The 22,897-nt window shown below is 39.5% G+C and overlaps 1 protein-coding gene across 3 annotated transcripts in view; it reads right to left on the minus strand.

The window, feature by feature from the left end:
* Positions 1-686: 686 nt before the first annotated feature.
* Positions 687-22,897, minus strand: part of ptpdc1a (protein tyrosine phosphatase domain containing 1a) — a 117,604-nt gene continuing 95,393 nt past the window's right edge. For all 3 annotated transcript variants that reach the window (XM_080186294.1, XM_080186292.1, XM_080186291.1), the window contains 4 exons: positions 21,376-22,676; positions 4,716-4,901; positions 4,220-4,330; positions 687-1,647 (listed from right to left, as the gene is read on the minus strand). In XM_080186294.1, the coding sequence (XP_080042420.1) occupies positions 1,501-1,647; positions 4,220-4,330; positions 4,716-4,901; positions 21,376-22,676 (1,745 nt within the window). In that variant the 3' untranslated portion in view covers positions 687-1,500. The remainder of the gene's footprint in view (positions 1,648-4,219; positions 4,331-4,715; positions 4,902-21,375; positions 22,677-22,897) is intronic.

The raw sequence follows: 22,897 nt of genomic DNA on the forward strand, positions 1-22,897 counted from the left end.
ACGACAAAAGATGTTACCTGCAGAATTGTATAGCTATTAAATGTTATCAAAAAGGATATGGTGAGGTTATGAAGGATTTTGAAAACAGGTCAAGGACTCTAAAATTGATTCACAAAGCAAAGGAAGCTAGCCTCCTCAGCAAGGTCAAGGGATGTGTAAGATGATCTGCAGGTCACAAAGCAGACAGACTGGAGTTTATGAATGGAGTGATCAGCAGAGAATCAATCCTCAAGGTGATAAAAGCAGAGTTCCAGCAACAAATGGGAAGGGGTACAAACAAATTGGAAATAAAAAAGTGTATTCCACAAATCACACTTCTGTACAAGTTAAATAAATTAGATCTTTTGTTTCACAACTACTTTTGCTAATGCAAAAGTTGCACTTTTAGCTTCAAACTTAAATATCTTCTCTGAAGAAATATTAGCTATAAAGGTGGTGAAAACAGGTGGTATTATATTTTTTAAAAATCTGCTGAAAATATGGTGTGCCAACATAATAAACTGAAGCAACAAAATCATGATACACTTTCAATAGAAACATTATGCCATATTTTACATCATTCATATTCTATTTAATTAACATTTCTATGACATAAGTATATTGGAATGTAATATTTTCATACAATTCCTCACACAAAACTTTGCTTACCTGCACGTAAGGTCAGGAATTAAAATATACATCTAATTTCCATCATACTTATTTGTGAAAAGCCAACATTCAAACCATCATAGCATTTCACTGATACTTAATATGCTTTGAGAAGAATTCAACCTCAATAAAAAATAATTCAGTACCACATGGTATTCCAAGCACAAGACATTTCAAACCCATTTATTAACATCTCAGTTACACATATTTTGTTGAAGTTTTAAATACACTAAGAATATAATCATTAGTATAAAATACAGTTGCTGTGTAATGCACTTATTAAAAAGTCATAAAAACGGTCTAAATTGTCAAGAGTTTTCTCTTCCTATGTTTTTCAAATAGACTTTCATTTCTCCATGTAACATTGGATTCTTGCACTAAACAACCACCTGACATGAAAAGCAATAAAATAAATATTTCACAAATAAAAAGCATTTATACAAAATATACCATATGACTGTAAACAGTAAATGTGTTCAAAATAATAAAACATCTTGCCATGTTAATATATGGCACTTAAAATCATGGCAGATTTTAAACAAATACACCTCATTAAATACCGATGGCCAATTCATATATTTAATGGGCAAGTTTGAGAGCAGGGTAGTTTTTTTTCCATTTGTACATCTTGTTCTTTTAAAACAAAACTATAATTTTTATTAAACATACATTGTGAACATCAAATGTGTGATACTGAAGTTTATTTTAATTTTTTCTGCCTAATTATAGTGCCTTATTCTATAATATAGAGCTTTTCAAATACTCACTGTAGTTTTCAAATACTCACTGCAGCTCCCTATTTTTTGGGGAACGATAACAGGAACAGTAAAAGTGAATGTTTGACATTCTTGCTCAGTGAATCTGCAAATCTACATTTTGTGCACAGTTATTAGAAACTTCACAATCTGCAAGTTTTGCTTGTTTTTCTTCTAAGATTGGCTTTAATATGGTCTTGAGCGTATTGTAAACCTTAGGACCCTCTTCAGCATCAAAACTGACCTGGGAAAACAAAACAGAGGTACCTAATATTAATCAAATGACAATTTAGAAACATGAATGCAAAGGCTTATGTTTCCTAGAGTCAAGATACCATAACTAAGGGAAACTAAGCAATCGGGGAAACAATTTTTGTTCCTTTTCATTTTGAGATTTTCCTCTTCCAATCTCCTCCCTATCCCTCCAGAAAGGCATCGACAAGTTATAGAAGTACAGTTCTACGTGCATGACTTTTGCACAAATTATCACCCCATTTGTCTACTCTTGATCATCAGTAAAGTGACAGACAGTGTCATCGACAGGACTAACTAGTGGAAGTGATTCAGAAATCTGCTCACTGAAGGTCAGTTTGGGTTCTACCAGGGCTACTCAGTACCTGAACTCATTACAGCCTTGATCCAAACATTGACAAAAAAAGAGTTGAATTCAAGTGGTGAGAAGAGAGTGACTACCCTCGTCATCAAGGCAGCTTTTAACAGGGTGGCCATGATGTGGAGATGCCGGTGACTCACCTGATGAAAGGGCAGCACTCCAAAAGCTCGTGCTACCAAATAAACCTGTTGGACTTTAACCTGGTGTTGTGAGACTTCTTACTTTAACAGGGTGGGGCGGCAAAGAACCTTAGCAAAACTGAAGTCAATGGGAATGAAGAGGAAATACTTTCCACCAGTTGAGTCATACCTAGTGTAAAGAAGGACGTTTGTGGTTACTGCAGTCGATCATTTTCATCCCAGGACATCATTGCAGGAGTTCCTCAGGGTAGTGTCCTAGGACCAACCATCTTCAGCTGCTTCATCAATTACCTTAACTATATCATAAGGTCAGAAGTGGGGATGTTCTCTGATGATTGCACATTATTTGGCGTTAAGATACCTGAAACATTGTGGCAGACCGTGCCCAGATGCAGCAAGACCAGGGCATCATGGCTTGGGCGGATAAGTGGCAAACAACATCCATGCTACCAAAGTTCAAAGCAATGACCATATCCAAAAAGAGAGAATCCAACTATCTCCTCTTGACATTCAATGGTCTTCTCATCACTGAATCTTCCACTATTAACATGTTATCATTGACCAGAAACTGAATTGGATTGCCGTATGAATACTGTGGCGACAAGAATAGGTCAGAGGGAATTCCATAGTGACTCACTTATCCCCTGATTCCCCAAAACCTTTTCATTATCTGTAACGCACAAGTCAGGAGCGTGATGGATGGAATACACTCTATTTGCCTGGATGAGTGCAGCGCCAACAACACTCAAGAAGCTAGATGCCATCTAGTTCCAAACAGCCCACTTGACTGACACCCCATCCACAAACATTTACACCCTCCTCCATCAACACATAGTAGCTGTGGTGTGTGTGTAGCATCTATAAGATGCACTGTGGCAAGTCACCAAGCCTACTTCAACAGCACCTTCCAAACCCACGATCTCTACCACATGGAAGGTCAAGGGCAGTAAATGTGTGAGAAAATTGCCACCTGCAAATTCCCCTCCAAGCCACACACCTTTCTGAATTGGAACTATATCCTTCACTATCACTGTATCAAATTCTGGAACTCCCTCCTTAACAGCATTGTGGATGCACCTACACCACATGGACTGCAGCAGTTCAAGAATCCAACTCACCACCATTTCCCATGGGCAATTAGCAATGGCAATAAATATTGCCCAAGCCAGCAACATGCATATCCTGTGGAAGAATTTTAAAAGCTCTCTTCCAGAAAGTGACCACTTGGTAATATGGACCATTATAGAAGTATCCAAGTATGGGATTATTTTCTGATTTCTTGATGTTCTTTAAAATATTTTCAAGACCACTTCTTGATTCAATCAAGTTGAAAGAAATTTAATTCATATGGTCTCACGTATGTTTGGTCAGTTCTCAGCTAGAAGGCATCAAAAGCTTAGACAGGTCTTTCTCCAGCACAATAATTGCTTCTCAAGGCATCAATCGCAAATCGTCTTAATAATTTTGTAGTTGCCAGAATAGAAGTGAGTTGTGATGGACCTGATCTTTTTCATTGTGGCATTAACCTACATCATTTACTGCTGGATGAACTTGGCCCAATGCAATTAAAAAACCATTGCCTTCATACTGGGTTCTTGCTTCGAATGGATGATATCATCCATACAAATATCACAGAAGAAGTTAAAAAAGATGCAGTAAACACAACGACCAGAGTCCTTTACAAAGTTTGCAGAGAACCAGATTATAGTCACTTTGTAATGTGATCCACATATCCTACTTTTTTCCCTAATTGTATATCTTTGGTCCACTATTTATTCCTCAGCTAACACCAATGAAAACTGGTCATTATCTCATTACTATTTATGGAATCTCATTATGCAAACATTGGCTGCCACGTTTCGTTACATAACAGTGAGTTGACTTCAGAAGTAATTAATTGAATGTGAAACCTTTTGGGACATTGAGGAATGCAAAAAACTTTTTGTTTCATTTTTATGCAATTAGAAAAGACAGTCAGGATTGAACATTGAAATAAAACTAACTTCTCTAGCTCTATTCATTCAAAATATTTTTCTCCATTTTTTTCAAGAAACAGTACTTGCCTTAGTAAAAGCTCTAATTGCTCGAGTAAGGATAGCATCTTCTACATCAAACGGTAGGTCACGCAATTGTGCCATACAATCAATAATGCAAAGTAGTGTCTGATATTGGCCCTGTTTAAAGTGATAAAACAAGATGAAAGTGAAGATTATGCTAACAAGAATTTTACACCATCATGCATGATAATACTAAGTTATCGAATTACTTCCATTTAGCACAAAATAATCACATTTTAAAATGCATTACACAATTAAAACCAATTAATTCTTAAAGATGGATACATTCACAGGCAGAATGAGTCACACCCTGTACGTTTCAATCATGTATCAAATAAAATAGAGGACTTCTATACAAATATCACAGTGAATTTCTGGTTCCACCTTTTCTCGTGAGAACGGTTTCAGTAATACAATATAAAGGTTTAACAAAAAATGCTGGTGAAAAACTTATTTTACCATGGTAACAGATAGATATGAAAATAAAAATGATGAGGATTACCTTTTCCAGGGAGTAAAAAGCTTTATTGGGATCCATATATTTATGCGCTAAGGCTTCCACATCTTCCCTACTTATAACAGGTTCTTTCAGCTGCTCAAGCCAGGACCACATAAGACTGCACAGTACGTAAGGATTCTTCTCTGTACGGATCCTTTCCCAAGTTCCTTCTCTGACATTTAGCTCACGCTAAAACAAAATGAAAACATTGGTTACAACTAAATTTAACAAAATTTTGAACAATCAACTCTATGAAAACACACATCTATTGATATGCATATACAAATGACGAGGCCATAATAATTCTAAAATAATCCCTGGCACCACTCTAAACATTGGTCTTTTCCAAGGTAAACCTTGGAATATTTCAGCTTCACTAGCAATTAGAATTTTCCATGTATAGTGAAATAGCTAAAATGAATTGTGCGTGTCGTTTCATATATAGAAATTCATGTTGATAGATTTGTTCAACCCTTGATCTTAGTCTTCAATTGTGTAATCTATTCAGAATTAAATGATGTTATTTTATTGTTCATAGAATCATGGAATTCTTATAGTGCAGGAGGCTGCCATTTGGCCTATTGAATCCACACAAACTTTCCGACAGAGCATCTATCCCAGGCCCACCCCCTGCCCTATCCCTGTAACCCCATGCAGTTAGCCCACTAATCCTCTCAATGCTCAATTTCCAGTTCACTAAGGGACAACTCAACATGATCAATCCACCTAACCTGCGCATCTTTGGACTATGGGAGGAGACCAGAGCACCTGGAGGAAACCCACACAGACATGGGCAGAACGTGCAAGCTCCACACAGACAGTCACCCAAGGCTGGAATTGAACCCGAATCCCTGGCACTGTAAGGCAGCAGTGCTAAACACAGTGCCACCATGCTGCCCTTGTTGATGCATTGTTTCATCTCTTAGGAAAAGGCAGCACATGGAAGAATTACTTCAATCTGAAATATGTCATAATCCAAATGATATTATTGTCATGGTTCCATGCAGGCAAAACATTATATTTGACAGGATTTTACAGCTTCACTCGCCCAAAACCATAAAATCTTGCCCAAGGTCAACGGACCTTTCCATGGTTTGCTCCCATCTTCTCCGATTCCAATGGTGGGCAGGATGGTAATATTCCAGCCATAGTCTCTCCTCTAACTAGAGCTGGTTCAAGACATTGGCTAGGCCATTGTTGAAAAACCGCAGTTTCGAACACCTCTTTGAGAAAAGACATGGATTCACCAGAATGAGTGATTAGAATTAAGAATTTTTTTTTGCTCAGGCGTATATAAGATTCAGTGGTAACCTGGCTATTGTTTTTAAAGTTATGGCAGGATGAGGGGATAAATGGTAAAGATTGTTCCTAGCTCTTGATAAGTGGGGGTTGACTTAGGGTCGAGTAGAAAATTGAAATAATTTTTTCACATAAATGGTTATTTGAACATGGATTTTTTTCTGTATCTGGCTATAGAGACGACAGAATTATTTAATAGCAGACCAGATAACTATTAAAATTGAAGTACTTAACAAAACATATAGGGAAATAGGATCCAAGGAGAAAACATCAGTTGAAGAGCGACCACGGGTACATACACGATGGGCCAAATGGTATTTTTCTGCACAATAATTTCTGCGAGAATCCTTTTATCTTCATTGTTTGGGCAGGAAATTGGTAGAGTGGATCAGTCAAGATGAAAATCTGATGAGTCCTATAACAGGCAGTGGCGTAGTGACATTATGACTAGACTAATAATCCAGAGATCCAGGGCTAAATCTGGGGACATGGATTCAAATCCAACGATGGCAGATGGTGAAACTTGAATTCACCAATATTGTTTTCTCTCCAACTTCACAGTTTAGCTGGCTGGGATATCAAAACTCATGACAATCTCATCCACATTCCCAACACAAGCAATCTGTATCAATTATTTTGTTGGTTTTTGATTATAAATCACTGAAATGTGATAAGCCTGTCATTAAATTCTGCTGGGGGATGCTGTGAAATCTTGATCCTCAATTGTAGGATAAAATTGATTGTCTTCGTTTATCTGGTACACCATCCAGGGCTGGCTTTGAAATTTACAGTGTCTAATTTTCTTGCGAAGATTCAGGTACATGAGAAAGAATCATTTCATTTAATGTATCTTGCAACTTTGTTTTCCAGCTGTGGCCACACATTCGGCTTTCCTATGTTTGTGCGAGGACAGATTAGGGGCAGTCAGCGTAGCTTTGGGAATGGAAAATCATGTCTCTCAAATTTGATTAAGTTTTTTTAAGAAGTAACCAAGAAAGTAGATAAGGGCAGTGCAGTTGATATTGTCTACATGGACTTTAGCAAGGCCTTTGACACGGTACCGCATGGTAGGTTGTTGCATAAGGTTAAGTCTCATGGGATCCAGGATGAAGTATCTAAATGGATACAAAATCAGCTTCCTGACAGAAGCCAGAGGGCAGTTATAAAGAGTTGTTTTTCAAATTGGAGGCCTGTGACCAGTGGCGTGCCTCAGGGATGAGTGCTGGGTCCACTGTTATTTGTCATTTATATTAATGATTCGGATGAGAATGTAGGAGGCATAGTTAGTAAGTTTGCAGATTAGTGCCATAGTGGATAGTGAAGAAAGTTATCTCCGATTGCAATGGGATCTTGATCAATTGGGCCAGTGGGCTGATGAATGGCAGATGGAGTTTACTTTAGACAAATGTGAGGTGATGCATTCTGGTAGACTGAACCAGGGTAGGACTTACTCAGTTAATAGTAGGGCATTGGGAGGAATTACAGAACAAAGAGATCTAGGGGTACATGTTCATAGCTTCTTGAAAGTGGAGTCACAGGTGGACAGCGTGGTGAAGAAGGCATTCAGCACGCTTGGTTTCGTTGGTCAGAACATTGAATACAGAAAATGGGACATCTTGTTGAAGTTGTACAAGACCTTGGTAAGGCCACACTTGGAGTACCGTGTACAGTTCTGATCACCCTATTATATAAAGGACATTATTAAACTAGAAAGAGTGCAGAAAAGAATTACTAGGATGCTACCGAGACTTGACAATTTGAGTTATAAGGAGAGGCTGGATAGACCGGGACTTTTTCCCAGGTTGAGGGGTGATCTTATAGAAGTTTATGAAATAATGAGGGGCATAGATCAGCTAGATAGTCAATATCTTTTCCCAAAGGTAGGGGAGTCTAAAAGTAGAGGGCGTAGGTTTAAGATGAGAGGGGAGAGATACAAAAGTGTCCAGAGGGGCAATTCTTTCATGCAAAGGGTGGTGAGTGTATGGAACAAGCTGCCAGAGGTAGTAGTAGAGATGAGTACAATTTCGTTTTTTTTAAAAGTGTTTAGACAGTTACGTGGATAAGATGGGTATAGACGTATAGGGACCAAATGCGGGCAATTGCGATTAGCTTAGAGGTTTTAAAAAAAAGGGCAGCATGGACAAGTTGGGCCGAAGGCTGTAAACCTCTATGACTTTATTAATTTTTAGGCCTAAAGTGCACAGAAAGCTTCCTGTAATCTCTAGTGTTCATCTCCAATATTTTGAATTCTCTAGCTGTTGCACAATTATTTGACTGCTTTGCAATCTCAACAGCTTTAAGTCTGAGGGTTGTGTATCTACCATTCCTTTGTGATGCCATATTGTCACACAGAGGATAGGTTTGGCAGGATTGTAACGCACACCAACGAGGAATAGCTTTGACATCACATGTTGATGTACCCAGACAAGAGGAACTGAACAGCTGCCTTTGATATTGTGCTGTTCTATGATTCAATCCGCGGTGAGTGGGTGCTAAGTATTAAGACTTTGGATCTCTTGGCCAAAAGACAGGGGTCGCCTTTTACGCAAGATTGATCATTACACCCGTATATTGGGTGTAATGACAGAGTTGCTCCTCCCACATATTGTACTTCTACTTTAATTACATTGCTATATTTTTTAAAAAAATGCAAAAACCCAAATAATTAATCATTTATGAAGTTACAATATAAATGCAATAATAAAAGCAATTTTTTAAAATCCATTAATTATACATGAAACAAACAAGGCTATAGCCAGCTAATTACCATCAAGTAATTTTTACGTATGAAAAGTTAATACGTTCATGTTATACCTCTATTATAATAGCACGAGGAATGTCATAAGAACACATTGTGTGCTCGTTCACTAATATCAAAAACAGTAATATCAATATTTCAATAGTTACATAATAATAAACCTGCTCTGCCACTTAATATGCCCATGGATGATCTTCTAACTCAAATCCACTTTCTCGTCTGCTCGCCAAATGTTTTGATTCTCTGAGAGCCCACCAATGCCTCTACTTTCTCAGAAGACTAAGGATATTAGACATGTCAGGTATGACTCTCAGCAACTTTTACAGGTACACCATAGAAAGCATTCTTTCTGGTTATATCACAGTTTGATATGGCTCCTGCTCTGCCCAAGACCATAAGAAATTACAAAAGGTTGTGAATGTAGTCCAATCCATCACACAAACAACCTCTCATCCATTGACTCTGTCTACACTTCCCGCTGCCTCAGCAAAACATCCAGCATAATTAAGGACCCCATGCACTCCGGACATTCTCTCTTCCAGCTTCTTCCATTAGGAAAAAGATACAAAAGTCTGAGGTCACCAACTGACTCAAGAACAGCTTCTTCCCTACTGCCATCAGATTTTTGATTGGACCTATCTTGCATTAAGTTGATCTTTCTCTATACCCCAGCCATGAATGTAACACTACATTCTGCACCCTCCCCTTTCTTTCTCTATGAACGGTATGTTTTGCCTATATAATCACACAAAAAAGAATACATTTCCCTGCATACGAATACATGTGACAATAATAAATCAAATCAAAATCAAAAGGTCAAAAATCGAATCAATTTCAATCTTGAATATACTCAATGGTGGAGCTTTCACAATCCTCTGGGATAGAGGATTCCAAAGTTTCACAACCCTCAGTGAAGAAATTTCTCAATTTCAGTCCTAATGATGGACCTCTTATCCATGTATCCATGTTTTAGATTCCCAACCAGGGGAAACATCTTCTCATTGTCAATCTTAAGCCACTTCATAATTTTGGATATTTGAATAAAATCACATTTCATTCTTCTAAACTCCAGCATGTATATGCCCAATTTAATTTGTCTCTCATCATAGAAACCAATCTAATGAAACTTCAGCTGTTCATTCTCCAAGGCAAGTGTATCTTTTCTTAGATATGGAGGCTAAAACTGCGCACAATGTTTCAGATATTTTTAATATATTATTTCACATGATATGTACATCACTGGCCAGGCCAGCTTTTATGGCCTATTGCTAATTGTCCTTGAAAAGGTGAGCCACCTTCCTGAGCCACTATATGTGATATAGGTACAGCAACAATGCTGTTATGGAGGGAGTTCCAGGATTTTGACTCAGCAACAGAAGAAACAAGTAGGGTATAGTTCACCATACTCCTGACTTACGCTGTGGAGAATGTAAACAGGTTCACATCTCGGTGAACCTGTTGTAAACTGCACTGATGTCACGTTGGTCAGTATGCAGCAAATGGAGGGATCAATGATGCTAAAATCAATTTAAATTCATGTAAAGCAGGTTCACATCCGTTATGTGCATGAATCTGATGTCATCGCCAACGAGGGGCGGGGAAGATCGGAGATCACGATCTCACCGGTGAGATCTGCGACTTCTGGATCTTGTGCCCCTGCTAGCATTCACAGTGCCTGAACATGGGCTTAAAATCACGACCACTATCTATCATTTTAAAAGCTTTTTGCATTTATTTTATACTGCTGGCTAGATAATTCTCAAATTTTATCTTTTCCCATCACATCCTGGTCACTCTTTTGCCAGCTTCCAAAATATTACCAATTTACAGAATTAGTACTATTCTTTACAATATTATAAGCCTTTCCTTTTAATACAAGGATCACTCTAGTTTAAGCCACAGATGGATCTTTCTTGCTGAGGTTTGATCAATGTGATGTATTTTTGTTGACAATTTTGAATTTTTTTTTTACTGCCATATCTATTAGTTTATTTACTAATCAACTTTGGCCAGCTCTCCTCTCATACCCATGTAGTTAGTTTTGTTTAAGTTTCAGATTTTTGTTTGCAACTGGGGTATCTCACTTTCAAATTTCAAATGGAATTAAATTGTGTTATGATCACTCCCCTCATGAGGATCTTTTACTGCGTACTATCTAAACCTGCCTCACTGCGCAATAATAGGTCAAAGATGTTTGTATCTAGTTTGATTCACAATGTATTGTTCCAGGGAATAGTTGTGAAACCCATCTGCTAGACTACTTTTGCCAATGTCATTTGTCCAGTTTATCCTAAGATTAAAGTACACTACAATTATTATATTGTCTTTGATAAAATTTCCAATTACTTCTTGCTTTATCCAATTGTATAATACTGTTACGGGCCTGTAAACAACTTCCACCTGTATTTTCTGACCCTTGTTAAACTGCACCAAAACAAATCCATAAAAATAGTATTATCCCTTTCAATTACACCAATAAACGTCTTTCCCAGTAATCACATAAAACGTCTGGGTGTAGTTTCCATATATGTCACCTTTTCTGTACAATTTTGAAAGAACAAAAAAATGGCTTTATAGTGTTATTTGTGAAATTATACAGACAGCAAATAGAAAGCTTTTTGAAAAATTAAAAGTTAGTTTTAAACATAACTTACCAAACAAACTCAAGGCATTAATAAAAGGTTTTCAGTAAGTTATAATTCAATTCAAGGACGAAAAGATTCAAACTGACCATGGAACTGTTCCAAAATTTATTCAGTTCAAAGGCATTCAGCCTTAAATGGGAAGGGTTTTTGGCTTGTCAAAACATTTGTCAAACTGTGTAAACATATCGGTACAATCATCACAAGAGTGCATGCGTAATTTATGGCAACAGGATACTGGTTTTCAAATGACTTCTTGCCATGTCTTTGGAGATCAAAGCCCATAGTGAAATTTTCAGATTGAACTCTTAAATTCAGAAATAAATTCATTAAGTCATGGATGTTAATTTCAATTCAAATGGCAATTTATTGATTAAGTCTAAGTTCTCATTTAAAGCTTCAAATATATGATACACTCAGATCAAGAATAAACCTCTCTTTATTTTTCCCAAATTTCAAGAGCTTCCCACTTATGTGCCAGTATATAACATAAAAATTGTAAATGTTTTATTTCCCATCAATTGATTGCAAATCATAATTTAATATCATTTAAGATGATTGATGTACATCAGCTGCATAGCATTGTATAACCATTATTTCTGACCATAATACCTGCTACTGGCAAAAAAGAGGATTGAAAATCAATCTAAACTGCCTCAGCAAATCCAAAATGTAAAAGTTACAGCACATAATAAATTAGACGACTGATTAAAGGAAATGGCTTCAATGCAGCATTCAGATGGTGAGTATAAACCGCCCAAGCAAAATTCTTGTAGCTTATGGCTTCAGATACATTTTATCAAAACACATCAGAGGGAAACATAAAGCGCAGGATTTCAATTTAGACCACGTTTATCAAATTAAAAATTTGTCTACCAACCATAAGGGTCCAATATGCAAGGAGTGATTGTTTTAATCTGATATTAATAGATATAGCCTTCCAGCACAAAAGTCCCAACAGCTCAGTACTAAATTCACAATTATAGCATAAAAGAAGCCAAGAATAGTTAACAAAGGCAGTAAAAAGAAAAATTACACCGGTACGTTACAGGGAAGATCGTGAAATTTGGGAAAAAATATAGGGAGCTTTATCCTGGATCTGAGTGCATCATACATTAATAAGAATGATACAGCACAGGAGGAGGCAATTCAGATGATTATAATTATGGTGCCCTTTGAGAGAGCTATGAAATTAATCCAACTCCCTTGCTCTTTCCTCAAAGCCATATAAATTTTTCACATTCAATTACCATAGGTCACAGTATACAAGTCGGCTATTGAAACTTTGAAAAATCCATCCAAAAAGGGTTGACTTTATGTCAACTATAAAATGTGAACCACAAATCATAATGTTTTAAAAACCGTCAAATTCATTGTCTTTGGCATCCAGTGCAAAGAGTTCATCGAATTACTCCTGAGTCACTTTTTTTTATTCTTTCATGAGAATTGGGCATTGCTGGCAAGGCCAGTGTTTGTTGCCCATACCTAATTGCCCTTGAACTGAATGCTCTGCCACTGCAGAGGGAAATTAAGAGTGAACCACATTGCTTTTGGTCTGGAGTCATGTGTAGGCCAGACCAGGTAAGGAAGGCAGATTTCCTTCCCTAAGAGACATCGGTGAGCCAGATGGGTTTTCCAACAATAAATGTAGCGGTCATGGTCATTACTGAGATTATTTCAACTGTGGAGGATGTTGTGTGTGTAGGCTTATGTGCCAAATATAAGCCCACACATGCACTTTCGCACCAAAATGATGATGTCTTATACATTGGGTAAACATGTACACCATGATCTATGGTATTCATCCAATTCTCATTTCAGTTATTGAATGTACTTTTACACTCTTTCAGGCAAAACATACCAGATCAAAACATTTCACGTCACCTCTAGTTCATTTGCTAATTACTTTAAATCTGCTTTTCTGCTAGTAGAAAAAGTTTACTCATCAAAACATTTCATGACCATGAGAACCTCTACCTGCTCTGAGGAGAATGATACTAGTTTCTCTGATGAAAGGTCATCAACTTGAAATGTTAATATTGTTGCTCTCTCCACAAGGCTGCCTGACCTGCTGAGTATTTCCAGTATTTTTTGTTTTTAATTCCAGTTTTCTAGTTTCTTCATACAATGAAATCCCTCATCCCAGATAGCATTGTAGCAAATCTTCTTTGTACTTTCTCGATGTCCTTGATATCCTTCCTAAATGAAGTCTCCAGATTTGGAAATATTACTTCATTGGTTGTCTAACTAATGTTTTATAAAGATTTAGCATGACATCCACACTTTTGTATGTCATGTCTCTGTAAAACAAGAACCTTGAATGCTTTTTTAGTAGTCTCCTGTCCTGCCACCATCCTTTATAATAGTACCATTTAGCTTACACTGATTCATTCATCCTACCAAAGTGATTCACTTCATATATGTCCATTCCACCAATCTATGTTCTACTAAAGTCTATTATTATCTTCTTCACTGTTTACAAAATTTATGACTTTGAAATTGTATTCTACATACCAAAATTTAGGTCATTAACATAACTAGAATGGCAGTGCTCCCAATACTTTAGAAAGACCATGGCACACCTCTCTAGTGAAAAATAACTGCTCACCATAGTAGGACTCAATCAAATGTTTTTGGAACTTCATAAACACAACTTTTCAAAGATTAGTGGTTTGTACAGGGACCAGCCAATCTTGAATTCCAATCACTCAGACCAGAAAACTTTACAATGCCATTGGCCGGCTGCAGATACTCTGGTCCCGCCGTTGTCGTCAATGGGTTTCTTGTTGAATGCATCCCTGCCGCACGCCCCCCAGCCCGTTCCCCCCACCCCCACTTACAGCTAGGGGACCCGCAGTGGGGGTGCACAGACCCGAAGATCCCGCCATCATGAATGCCATTTGAACGCCAGCTTTAAGGGCGTTCAAATGGTCAGTGGATAGGCATATGGATAACATTGGAATAGTTTAGGTTAGAGGATCATTAGATTGGTTCCACTGGTCGGCGCAACATCGAAGGCCGAAGGGCCTGTACTGCGCTGTAATGTTCTATGTTCTATGAATGGCCATAAAATTCCAGACACTGAAATGAACTTTCCTCCAATGGAGCATTTCTACACGATTGTTCTATTTCCTTTTCCATAGCTGTTATGATCACTGTTTCCTAATGTGACTTCCAGTCAAAAACGCTCAACTTGTTCCAACTCATTAGTGGAACTAGATTTAGAACATAAGGACATAAGAAACAGGAGCAGGAGTAGGCCATCTAGCCCTTCGAGCCTGCCCCGCCATTCAATAAGATCATGAGATGAAAGCATATTTTCCCACTCTGTGGTTGCGATTCTCCTAAAAAAGTTTGAAGTGTCAAATTCGCGAGAAAACTGGTGTAAATCACGGTGGCATTTTTTAGTACTACTTCAGACCAGAATCTCCCACACTCTGTGCAATGCAGAAGTCACAATCGGGAATATCATTAAAAGCTCAGGGGCACGGCCTATTCACGCCAGAGGTTGACAGTTCTGGGCCTCTGCACATGCGCAGTGGCCTGAACTGTCAGCCTGCAGTTTGCTGTGCAGCTCAATTGCTGGCCAGCCTGAACCATGCCCACTCTTCCCCACACCACCCCCCCATGTCCCTGAATGCCCAATCTCCAGCGGCCCCATCCCCCCAGGATTGACAATTCCACCCCCACATTCTCCAGCAACACCACCCCCCCCAAATGAGGCAGACCCTGCCAGACTCTCCAGATCGATCACTCTTCCCCCCAGCCCCCCCTCAGCCTGCCCCAATCCCAATGGCAGAGTGGCAGTGGGGTCCCCCCACCTCTAATGATCACCTCTAGGCCCTGCCCCCAGCAGGCCCCACCTCCTTCACACTCTGATGCCTGGTGGGCAGTGCCAAGGTGCCCCCGGGCATGGGCACTTTGTCCCTTGGACAGAGCCAGGGGGCACAGGCTGGCACTGCCAGGGTGCCCATGCCCTGTGGGGAACTAGTCTGAACCCCAGTGAAATGCTCCTGACAGAGTGGGAGATGCTGGTGGGCCCACTAATCACATTAAAATAAGATTAAAAACAGATGCAAACTTATATTCCCGCTGGTTTCCAGCATGGCTCAGATGGTGCTGGATATGCAGCACTGGGAGATGCGTGTGTGGCAGGAACACTTGCATGAATCCTGCAAATTGGCTGACAAGCGGTTCTCCCAGCCTGCTGCGCTAAAAAATTAGTGTGGCGGGATGGGAGAAGCATTCCCTATACTAGGATAATTAAAGTACCCTATTAGCACTATTTTGTAGTTGTTGATTTGATGTCACATGTATTAGTATACAGTAAAAAGTATACAGACTTTACAGACAAAGCATTCAGTTCATAGAGTACACTGGGGAGAAGAAAAGGAGAAGGTGCGGAGTGCGGTGGTACAGTCATAGCTAGGGTGTAGCACTGCAAGAGAGTTTAAAAGAGTTAGAGTACAGTTTTAAAAGCACAGAACAAGAGTAGAAGATAGAGTTAGAGGGTATGCTGGGGACAGCTTGCCACGCTCTGCTGCCATCTTATCTTTCTGAAATTTGCCTTTAAATTTTCTCCCTGATCTCTTTCCTAGTAATTGACATCCTGTAGTACGCATCAAACATGCTAACTTCTCTGTTTGTTAATTCTAATCAAATAGATCCTATTTTTGAATCCTAAGGACAACATCTGTTCCAGTAACTTTGATCAAAACTGCCCCCTTTGTTTTTTAACTACAAGACCTTCCCCATTCTTCCTGAATGTTTTGGAGCCAGGAATATTAAATACCCTCTCTTTCCCTTGTTTGAGCCACGTCTCTGTTATTGATAAGATATCATAATCCCATGTGCCTACTTTTTCTTGCTCTTTCTTAAATTGCACTTACCACCCTCTTTCCACATATGCACTCGAAAACCTCTTTAGTCTGCATTACATTTCTGTATTTGATCCTATTTCCAAACCACTCACCATTCTAGCGCTGTTTATCATTCCTAGTCCTCTTCAACCTTGCAGCCCTTGGCTCATGCTTCATCCTGATGCCCCTCCCTTGTCTTTTTTTTTAAAATCCTACCTCTGCAACACCAGTTAACCTCTCTGCAAGGACACTGGTCCCAGCTGTCCCAGCAAACCATCCATCTTGTCCAAATCCTAGAATCCTATGGCAGAGTGCTTAGCACAGCTTCTTTGCAGCACCAGGGACCCAGGTTCAATTCCCAGCTTGGATCACTGTCTGTATGGAGTTTGCATATTCTCCCCATGTTTGCATGGGTTTCCTCCAGATGCTCCAGTTTCCTCCCACATTCTGAAAGACGTGCTGGTCAGATGCATTGACCCGAAAAAGCGCCGCACTGTGGCGACTATGGGAATTTCACAGTAACTTCATTGCAATGTTAATGTAAACCTACTTGTCACTAATAAATAAATAAACTTTTGCTTCAAAAAAAAGAATCTGAAACCTTCTCTCCTGCACCATTTTCTCACAGTCTTATCCAACTGCTAGAAACATTCAGCAGGTCAGGCAATCTCTGTGGATACAGAAACAAAAGTTTCAGGTTGTGACATTTTATTTCAAGAGGGATGGGAGAAGGCTCAAGTGGAGCAAAAATATCTGTACTGACTGGTTGGGCCAACAATCCTGTTTCTGTACTTGTAATTCTAGCTATGTCACTAGTTTCAATATGGATCACACAATTCCTGGCTATTCCAATTCTTTACATGAACCCAAGTGTCCCACTACCTGTAACCCCCATGACTTGCCTGGGTTTGCTAAACCTCACTTACTGTACTGTCTGGAGACAATACACATCTCTTTAACCTGGGCTTAATTCTCCTTCCACTCACATTGTCGGCCACTTTAAGACTTGAATAGCAGGTCAAGACTCACATTCTAATCAGTAATCTGTAAACTGTCTGTGCTATTATATGCTCTGTCTGACGCCAGAACTCTCCATTCGCCTGACAAAGGGGCAAACCCCGAAAGCTTGCGAGTTTGCTATCAAATAAATCGGTTGGACTTAAACCTGGTGTTGTCAGACTTCTTACTGTGTTTACCCCAGTCCAATGCCGGCATCTCCACATCATTATTCCAATTCTTCCCGGAAAATTTTCTGCACTATTTAGTGATGTCCCTTATAATAAATCTAAGGAAGCAATATATCATGTTGGCAACTACATAAATACCCATTTAGACCCTGAATATCACATTCCAAATACCACTATATTTCTACATTTTGCCTCCTTTGCCAGTCATCTGCCCCACAGTGCCATGAATCTGCTCACCTTTGCTAGTGCTCACTTCGAGGATTCAAGCGCTGTCTGCCTTATTCCACCCTCCGGATTGCCACACACTTATTATGCTCCCAAATTCTCTGTAGCCCCAGGATAACAAACTCCCGGAGTGTGCTCTCCAGGAAATTCTCAGACTCCCACATGTTCTGCAGCGACTTCAAAAGCCCGAAGCTTCTGTTCAAACTGTTGGAGTTTCTCTGCACACATGGACAAAAAGCATCCCAGAGTTCATATACGGTGCAGGAATTTCAGCAAACAATTGCGGCTGTCATACATGTTTTTAATTTAGTATCCAGTTACTCCTATTTATAAACCAGATTTTTATTCATTGCAGTTCAGATCTCTTTAATGTTGGCACCCTCTTAGTTAATTAGAACAAATGAAGTAAAACAAAAAAATTCATATATTAATACGTGCAGTGCTTTACTGCTGCTCCTCAATTTACTTATCACCTCCGCCCCCTCCACAATTTCTGACTTAACCAGATTCCTGTTGACACTCCATTTAGCAGATTCACCCAACTCTAACGACATTTTGCAGATATTCTTCCAAAAATGGAGTGCTCAACGAAGCATCCACAAGAAAGTTTCGAAGGCTCCACGCTATCCCCCCAACCCTGGTGCTTCTCCTAACATCAGTCTACCCTCCAGATCAGCTCAGCTCTTTGCAACTGGTTCGTAGCCATCACACTTAACACCATACCAGTCATGTGATCTATATGACCCCTCACCTCCTTCTCATCAACCAGTAATTCATGTCAAAGTTCAACATTAAAACTAACAATATTTTGACACATTTTTTATTGTTAGGTTCAATAACAAAACATTTTATGACCACATGATGTTTGATTTATTACCAACATTCCAGCATCAGCGCGTCTGGATGGCACGAGCCAACTGCTCTATTTGAATTAGTGGCAAGAGTAGAATAGAAGCTTCAATACAGAGAGGTCTCTGGATAGTAAAACCATGGAGCAACAAACCCAGGACCTGTCACCAAATGAAACATTTAGGTGGGCACTATTTAAGCAAAAGTTCAAGGCAGCAAGGAGCCCCAGAAAGAGAAAAGCAAGTATTGGGAGCAGCCTACAGAATCAATTCCTCTCAAGAGGGAAACCTGGCAAAAAGCAGGACTCAAAAACAGCCCAGAAAGCCAAGCTGGCTCAAAGCTTGGTACAGTGGTTAGCGCTTCTGTCTCTCAGAACCAGGGTTCAAGGTTCAATTCTGACCTTGGGTGACTGTGCGGAGTTTGCACATTCTCCAGTTTCCCTCCACATTCCAAAGATATGCAGGTTAGGTTGATTGGCCATGCTAAATTGCCCCTAATGTCTCAAGGTGTGTAGGTTAGGGGGATTAGTGGGGCAAATACGTGGGGTTATATGGATAAGGCCTGGGTAAGATGCATTATTGGAGAGTTGGTGCAGACTTGATGGGTCAAATAGTCTTCTTCTGCACTGTAGGGATTCTATGAAAGTGATTAGGTTTGATGATTTGTTTCCATCAGTTGAATATCTGGACATCTCCAACTCAATTCAGGTTGAAATGTAGGATGTACAGTGATGTAAATTAGGTAGTCACCTTGGCTGAGAGTTCAATTCATGTTAGCCCTTGTTTTTAAAAGTTTAATTTTTAAAGTTCAATTCATGTTTCTAGCCAGTGGATTAATTATCATTTTTGGTATAAAATGCGTCTTCATTACAAATTAAAAATATCTTCATAAGCACCAGTTATAATTGGTCAACCAACTTTTAGTCATAATAACTAAGAGCTAGGAAGGCAGTCTGACTATTAACTGGCTTATAAAACTTTTCAAACTTAGAAAACTAAGTGATACTTCAGTTTATTGAAAACACACTTCGGTACCACTTACCTACTACATACCAGTGAATTACTACTCTCTGCAAATTCCCATCAGTCTGTTTGGCATGTCAGTTGAATTCACCCAATCACAAGACTCTGGGCAGGATTTCCCAGCTACACTCGCCCCAAAACCGGAAAATCCTACCTGGGGTCAACAGACTTTTGCTTAGTATGCCCCCTGCCTGCTACAATTTCCATGGTGGGCAGGAGGAGAAAACGCCGCCCTCTGTGTTAAAGATCAATGCTAACATTATCACTTATATTGAAAAAGTTAAATTCCCAAGAATGCAAATTCCGTCAAATGATGACTACAGAGATCCATCTATGAATTTCTAGCAAAAACAGCAGCAGTATGTTTACATACTAACACCAAGAGGAAGAAACAATTGAGTTACCATTGCTTGGGCATGAACTGTATAAGTATTTTCAGACAAAATCTGAAGAAACAAGGCAAATCTAATGGAACGTGACAGTGTTAAACACGGTTGTGGTCATTTTTGCAAGGGAACTCGTGCTGCCTGAGCTGGTCACTTAACTTGTCGTGACTTTTCTTCTGGATATCACACACAATTGAAACAATTAACAATGAGCTGTATCTTCTGATTAGCATTGGAAAACGATGGCCGAAAGAAATAAATACACACTTATCTGCCCTTGAAAATTGCACTGACAGTTCTGATTACCAGAGCTACTTGAGGCCTGCGTTGGAAGACTCGTCAAAGCTTCAGCAGTACAGTTCCATCAATTAAAGAAGGTCACGCTCCTATTATACTGCAGTAGCTGCCGTAAAGCAGGTGAGTTTAAAGATCCCAGTGAAAGGTGATGTGTGTACAGGAAGTGGGTAGGATTTGGGGGATCAGTTCAGGTTGCGTTGGACCATGGGGAGGACAGAGTCCCACAGAGAGCTCAGATCAGTGATGGGATCAGGTCAGATGGGGTCTAAGGGGCAGTCAGCGGTCAGGCTGGAGGAGCAGGGTATCTTTGGGAGTTGGGGTAGTAGGAAATATCTTGGGGGGAAATCCGTGGGATCAGCCTGAGTGTTTACAATAGTTACACAGAAATTTGGAGAGATAATAATTCTTCTAAACTTTTCTGGGTAGCTGCTGGCCAAACCATCATTTGCATTTAAAAATCACATTTTTGGATAGCTTCCAACACGGGACAATTGCCATGTAAACCCTTATCAGGGAACTTCCAAGAGGGATTCTCCAGCACATTTTTGGGATACCCTTCAAATCCGCGTTGGGGGACTCAAAAAGTTACAGCCCAACGTGTAAAAACAGCCTTCACAACCTGTGTGGGCGAATATTTTTTTCCCTTCTGCAGTGAATGCAGCAATATTTTCCTGGAATGAAATGGAATGAGAGTGAAAATCATAAACTACAATTTTGATGGATCAATGGGTTGCACACTTTCCGTAAACTATTTCAAACGCTCTTTAAATCTGAAGTTAATGGTGTTTGGCAAAAATAAACAGAAATGCATCTTTAACACCATCAGAATGCTGCAGAGGCAGTACCAGGCATGGTTTTGTGAAGGCCCAATAATGTTTAAAATGTTTGTGAATCCTGGGCTTGACGTTACTGCGAGGTTTTCTTTCAGTAACTTAGAGCAAGGATTAGAGTATTAGAGAAAAGTGAGAGACAGCCTTACGTTGAAGGATTGATTGATAGTTGGAACTTGGGAAAGAGGGTATTGTTAGAAAAAGATGGGACAGGTGAAAAGGTGGGAATTGATCTCAGAAATGTCATCAAATATATGTCAATTACAACATTTAAGTTATACACCATAAGTGTATTGCAGAATAACTCACCTGCCACATTTCAACTTTATCCATGAGATCTTCCTCAAAGTCCATGCAAAATGCCATGGCCTTTCCTGCTGCCAATCTCCTTTCTTCAATGTTCAATTCTGATTGTATAGTGATGCACGGAATACCTTCAGCTGGCCGGCTGGCTTTCCTTTCTTCATCCCCAAGTACAAACATTTTTTTGTGATTTATGGAAGGTTTCTCTGTAGATTTTTTGCAGAGCGGAGGAGGGAAAACATTTTCCTTAGCAGCCCTGGCATTCTGATTACTCATGGCACTGACCCTGACACATTCTTCCTCATTAGCATTACTGGTACCGTGAGAAGTGATAACTGTATTTGGTGCCTCAGAGATAAAATATTTTAATGCAGCAGCTGTCGTTGATGTCCTCAAGGAAAATGTTCGGTGGATCTCTTTTGACAGTTTTCTTCTTATAAAGAGAGGAGATTCCACTTTTTGGTCATTTGCATTACAAGATTTCTGACATTCCCAGAGACTAGATTTGAAGGAAATTGATGGACTTTGCTTAACAAGACAAAGCTCTGGTACTTTCAGAACAGATGGGCTGATCTGGTTGGTGTCCATTGGTATTGGACTGGGCTGTCGGAGGTTGAGCTGAGACAAACTTTGCTGATGGGACTTGCCAGAGAAAGCAACCTGTGCTGGCGCTGTGAAAGGTGTCTCACTTTGTTCTGCGAAAAGTTCAGCTCTGTGAAGGTCTGACTCACTGTAGCTGAGGCGCTTTTTCAAGTGGGATAAGGGCTGAAGGTAGTCTGCATTGCGCCGTTTCCAAAGAGGGTCAAACTCCTGCTCACTCACCAAATTGTTAGGAATAAATTCAGTCGTGGCGTGCTCAAAATGATCTCCCATATCGAAGCCTTGACGATCAAATTCTTTATCCAGCTGCACCACGCCCAATTGTGATACTGTCTTTTCAATTTCTGCTGAGAGATCTGGGATTTCTATAGTCCCCTCTTCAATCAGTTGCCTGTTTTCTGCAAAGTCTAGTAACAACTTGCAAGTCAGATGAATTATTTTTGGGACATGTTTGAGTTGCCGTGCTTCATATCCGTGCAGCAGATGGCGCTGGCGAATGAGATACTGAGACACTGTAACAGCATGAGCTCTTGGGTCACAACATGAAAATACATTCCGTAACGGAATCAGAAACTGGGAAAATTCACGAACACACAGCAACTGCCCGCGGGTTTGAATTGCATTTGGCCTCTTGGCACGAACAAACAGTATTGCTTGGTCTGCACTCATCCTTGTTGCAAAGACTAGGTAACAAGCTATTAAGACTCCTGAGGAGATAGAAGGGAGAAAGAAGGGAGAAAAAAGGGAATTTCAAAAATAAATTCATAATTTATCTTTTTATTCAAAACATATTGCACAGAAAGAGAAAAAGATGGTTTTATTGCTTCAAACTAGAGGCATGTTAGATAAAAATTTCATTAAGCTGTAATCCAAGCAGTGGAGGAAATTATACCTAAATCGTTGTGCCTACAAAGGCACAATTCCAATC

The sequence above is a fragment of the Carcharhinus amblyrhynchos genome, chromosome 3 (genome assembly GCF_965287045.1).
Source record: "Carcharhinus amblyrhynchos chromosome 3, sCarAmb.v2.hapA, whole genome shotgun sequence".
Classification (NCBI taxonomy): domain Eukaryota; kingdom Metazoa; phylum Chordata; class Chondrichthyes; order Carcharhiniformes; family Carcharhinidae; genus Carcharhinus; species Carcharhinus amblyrhynchos.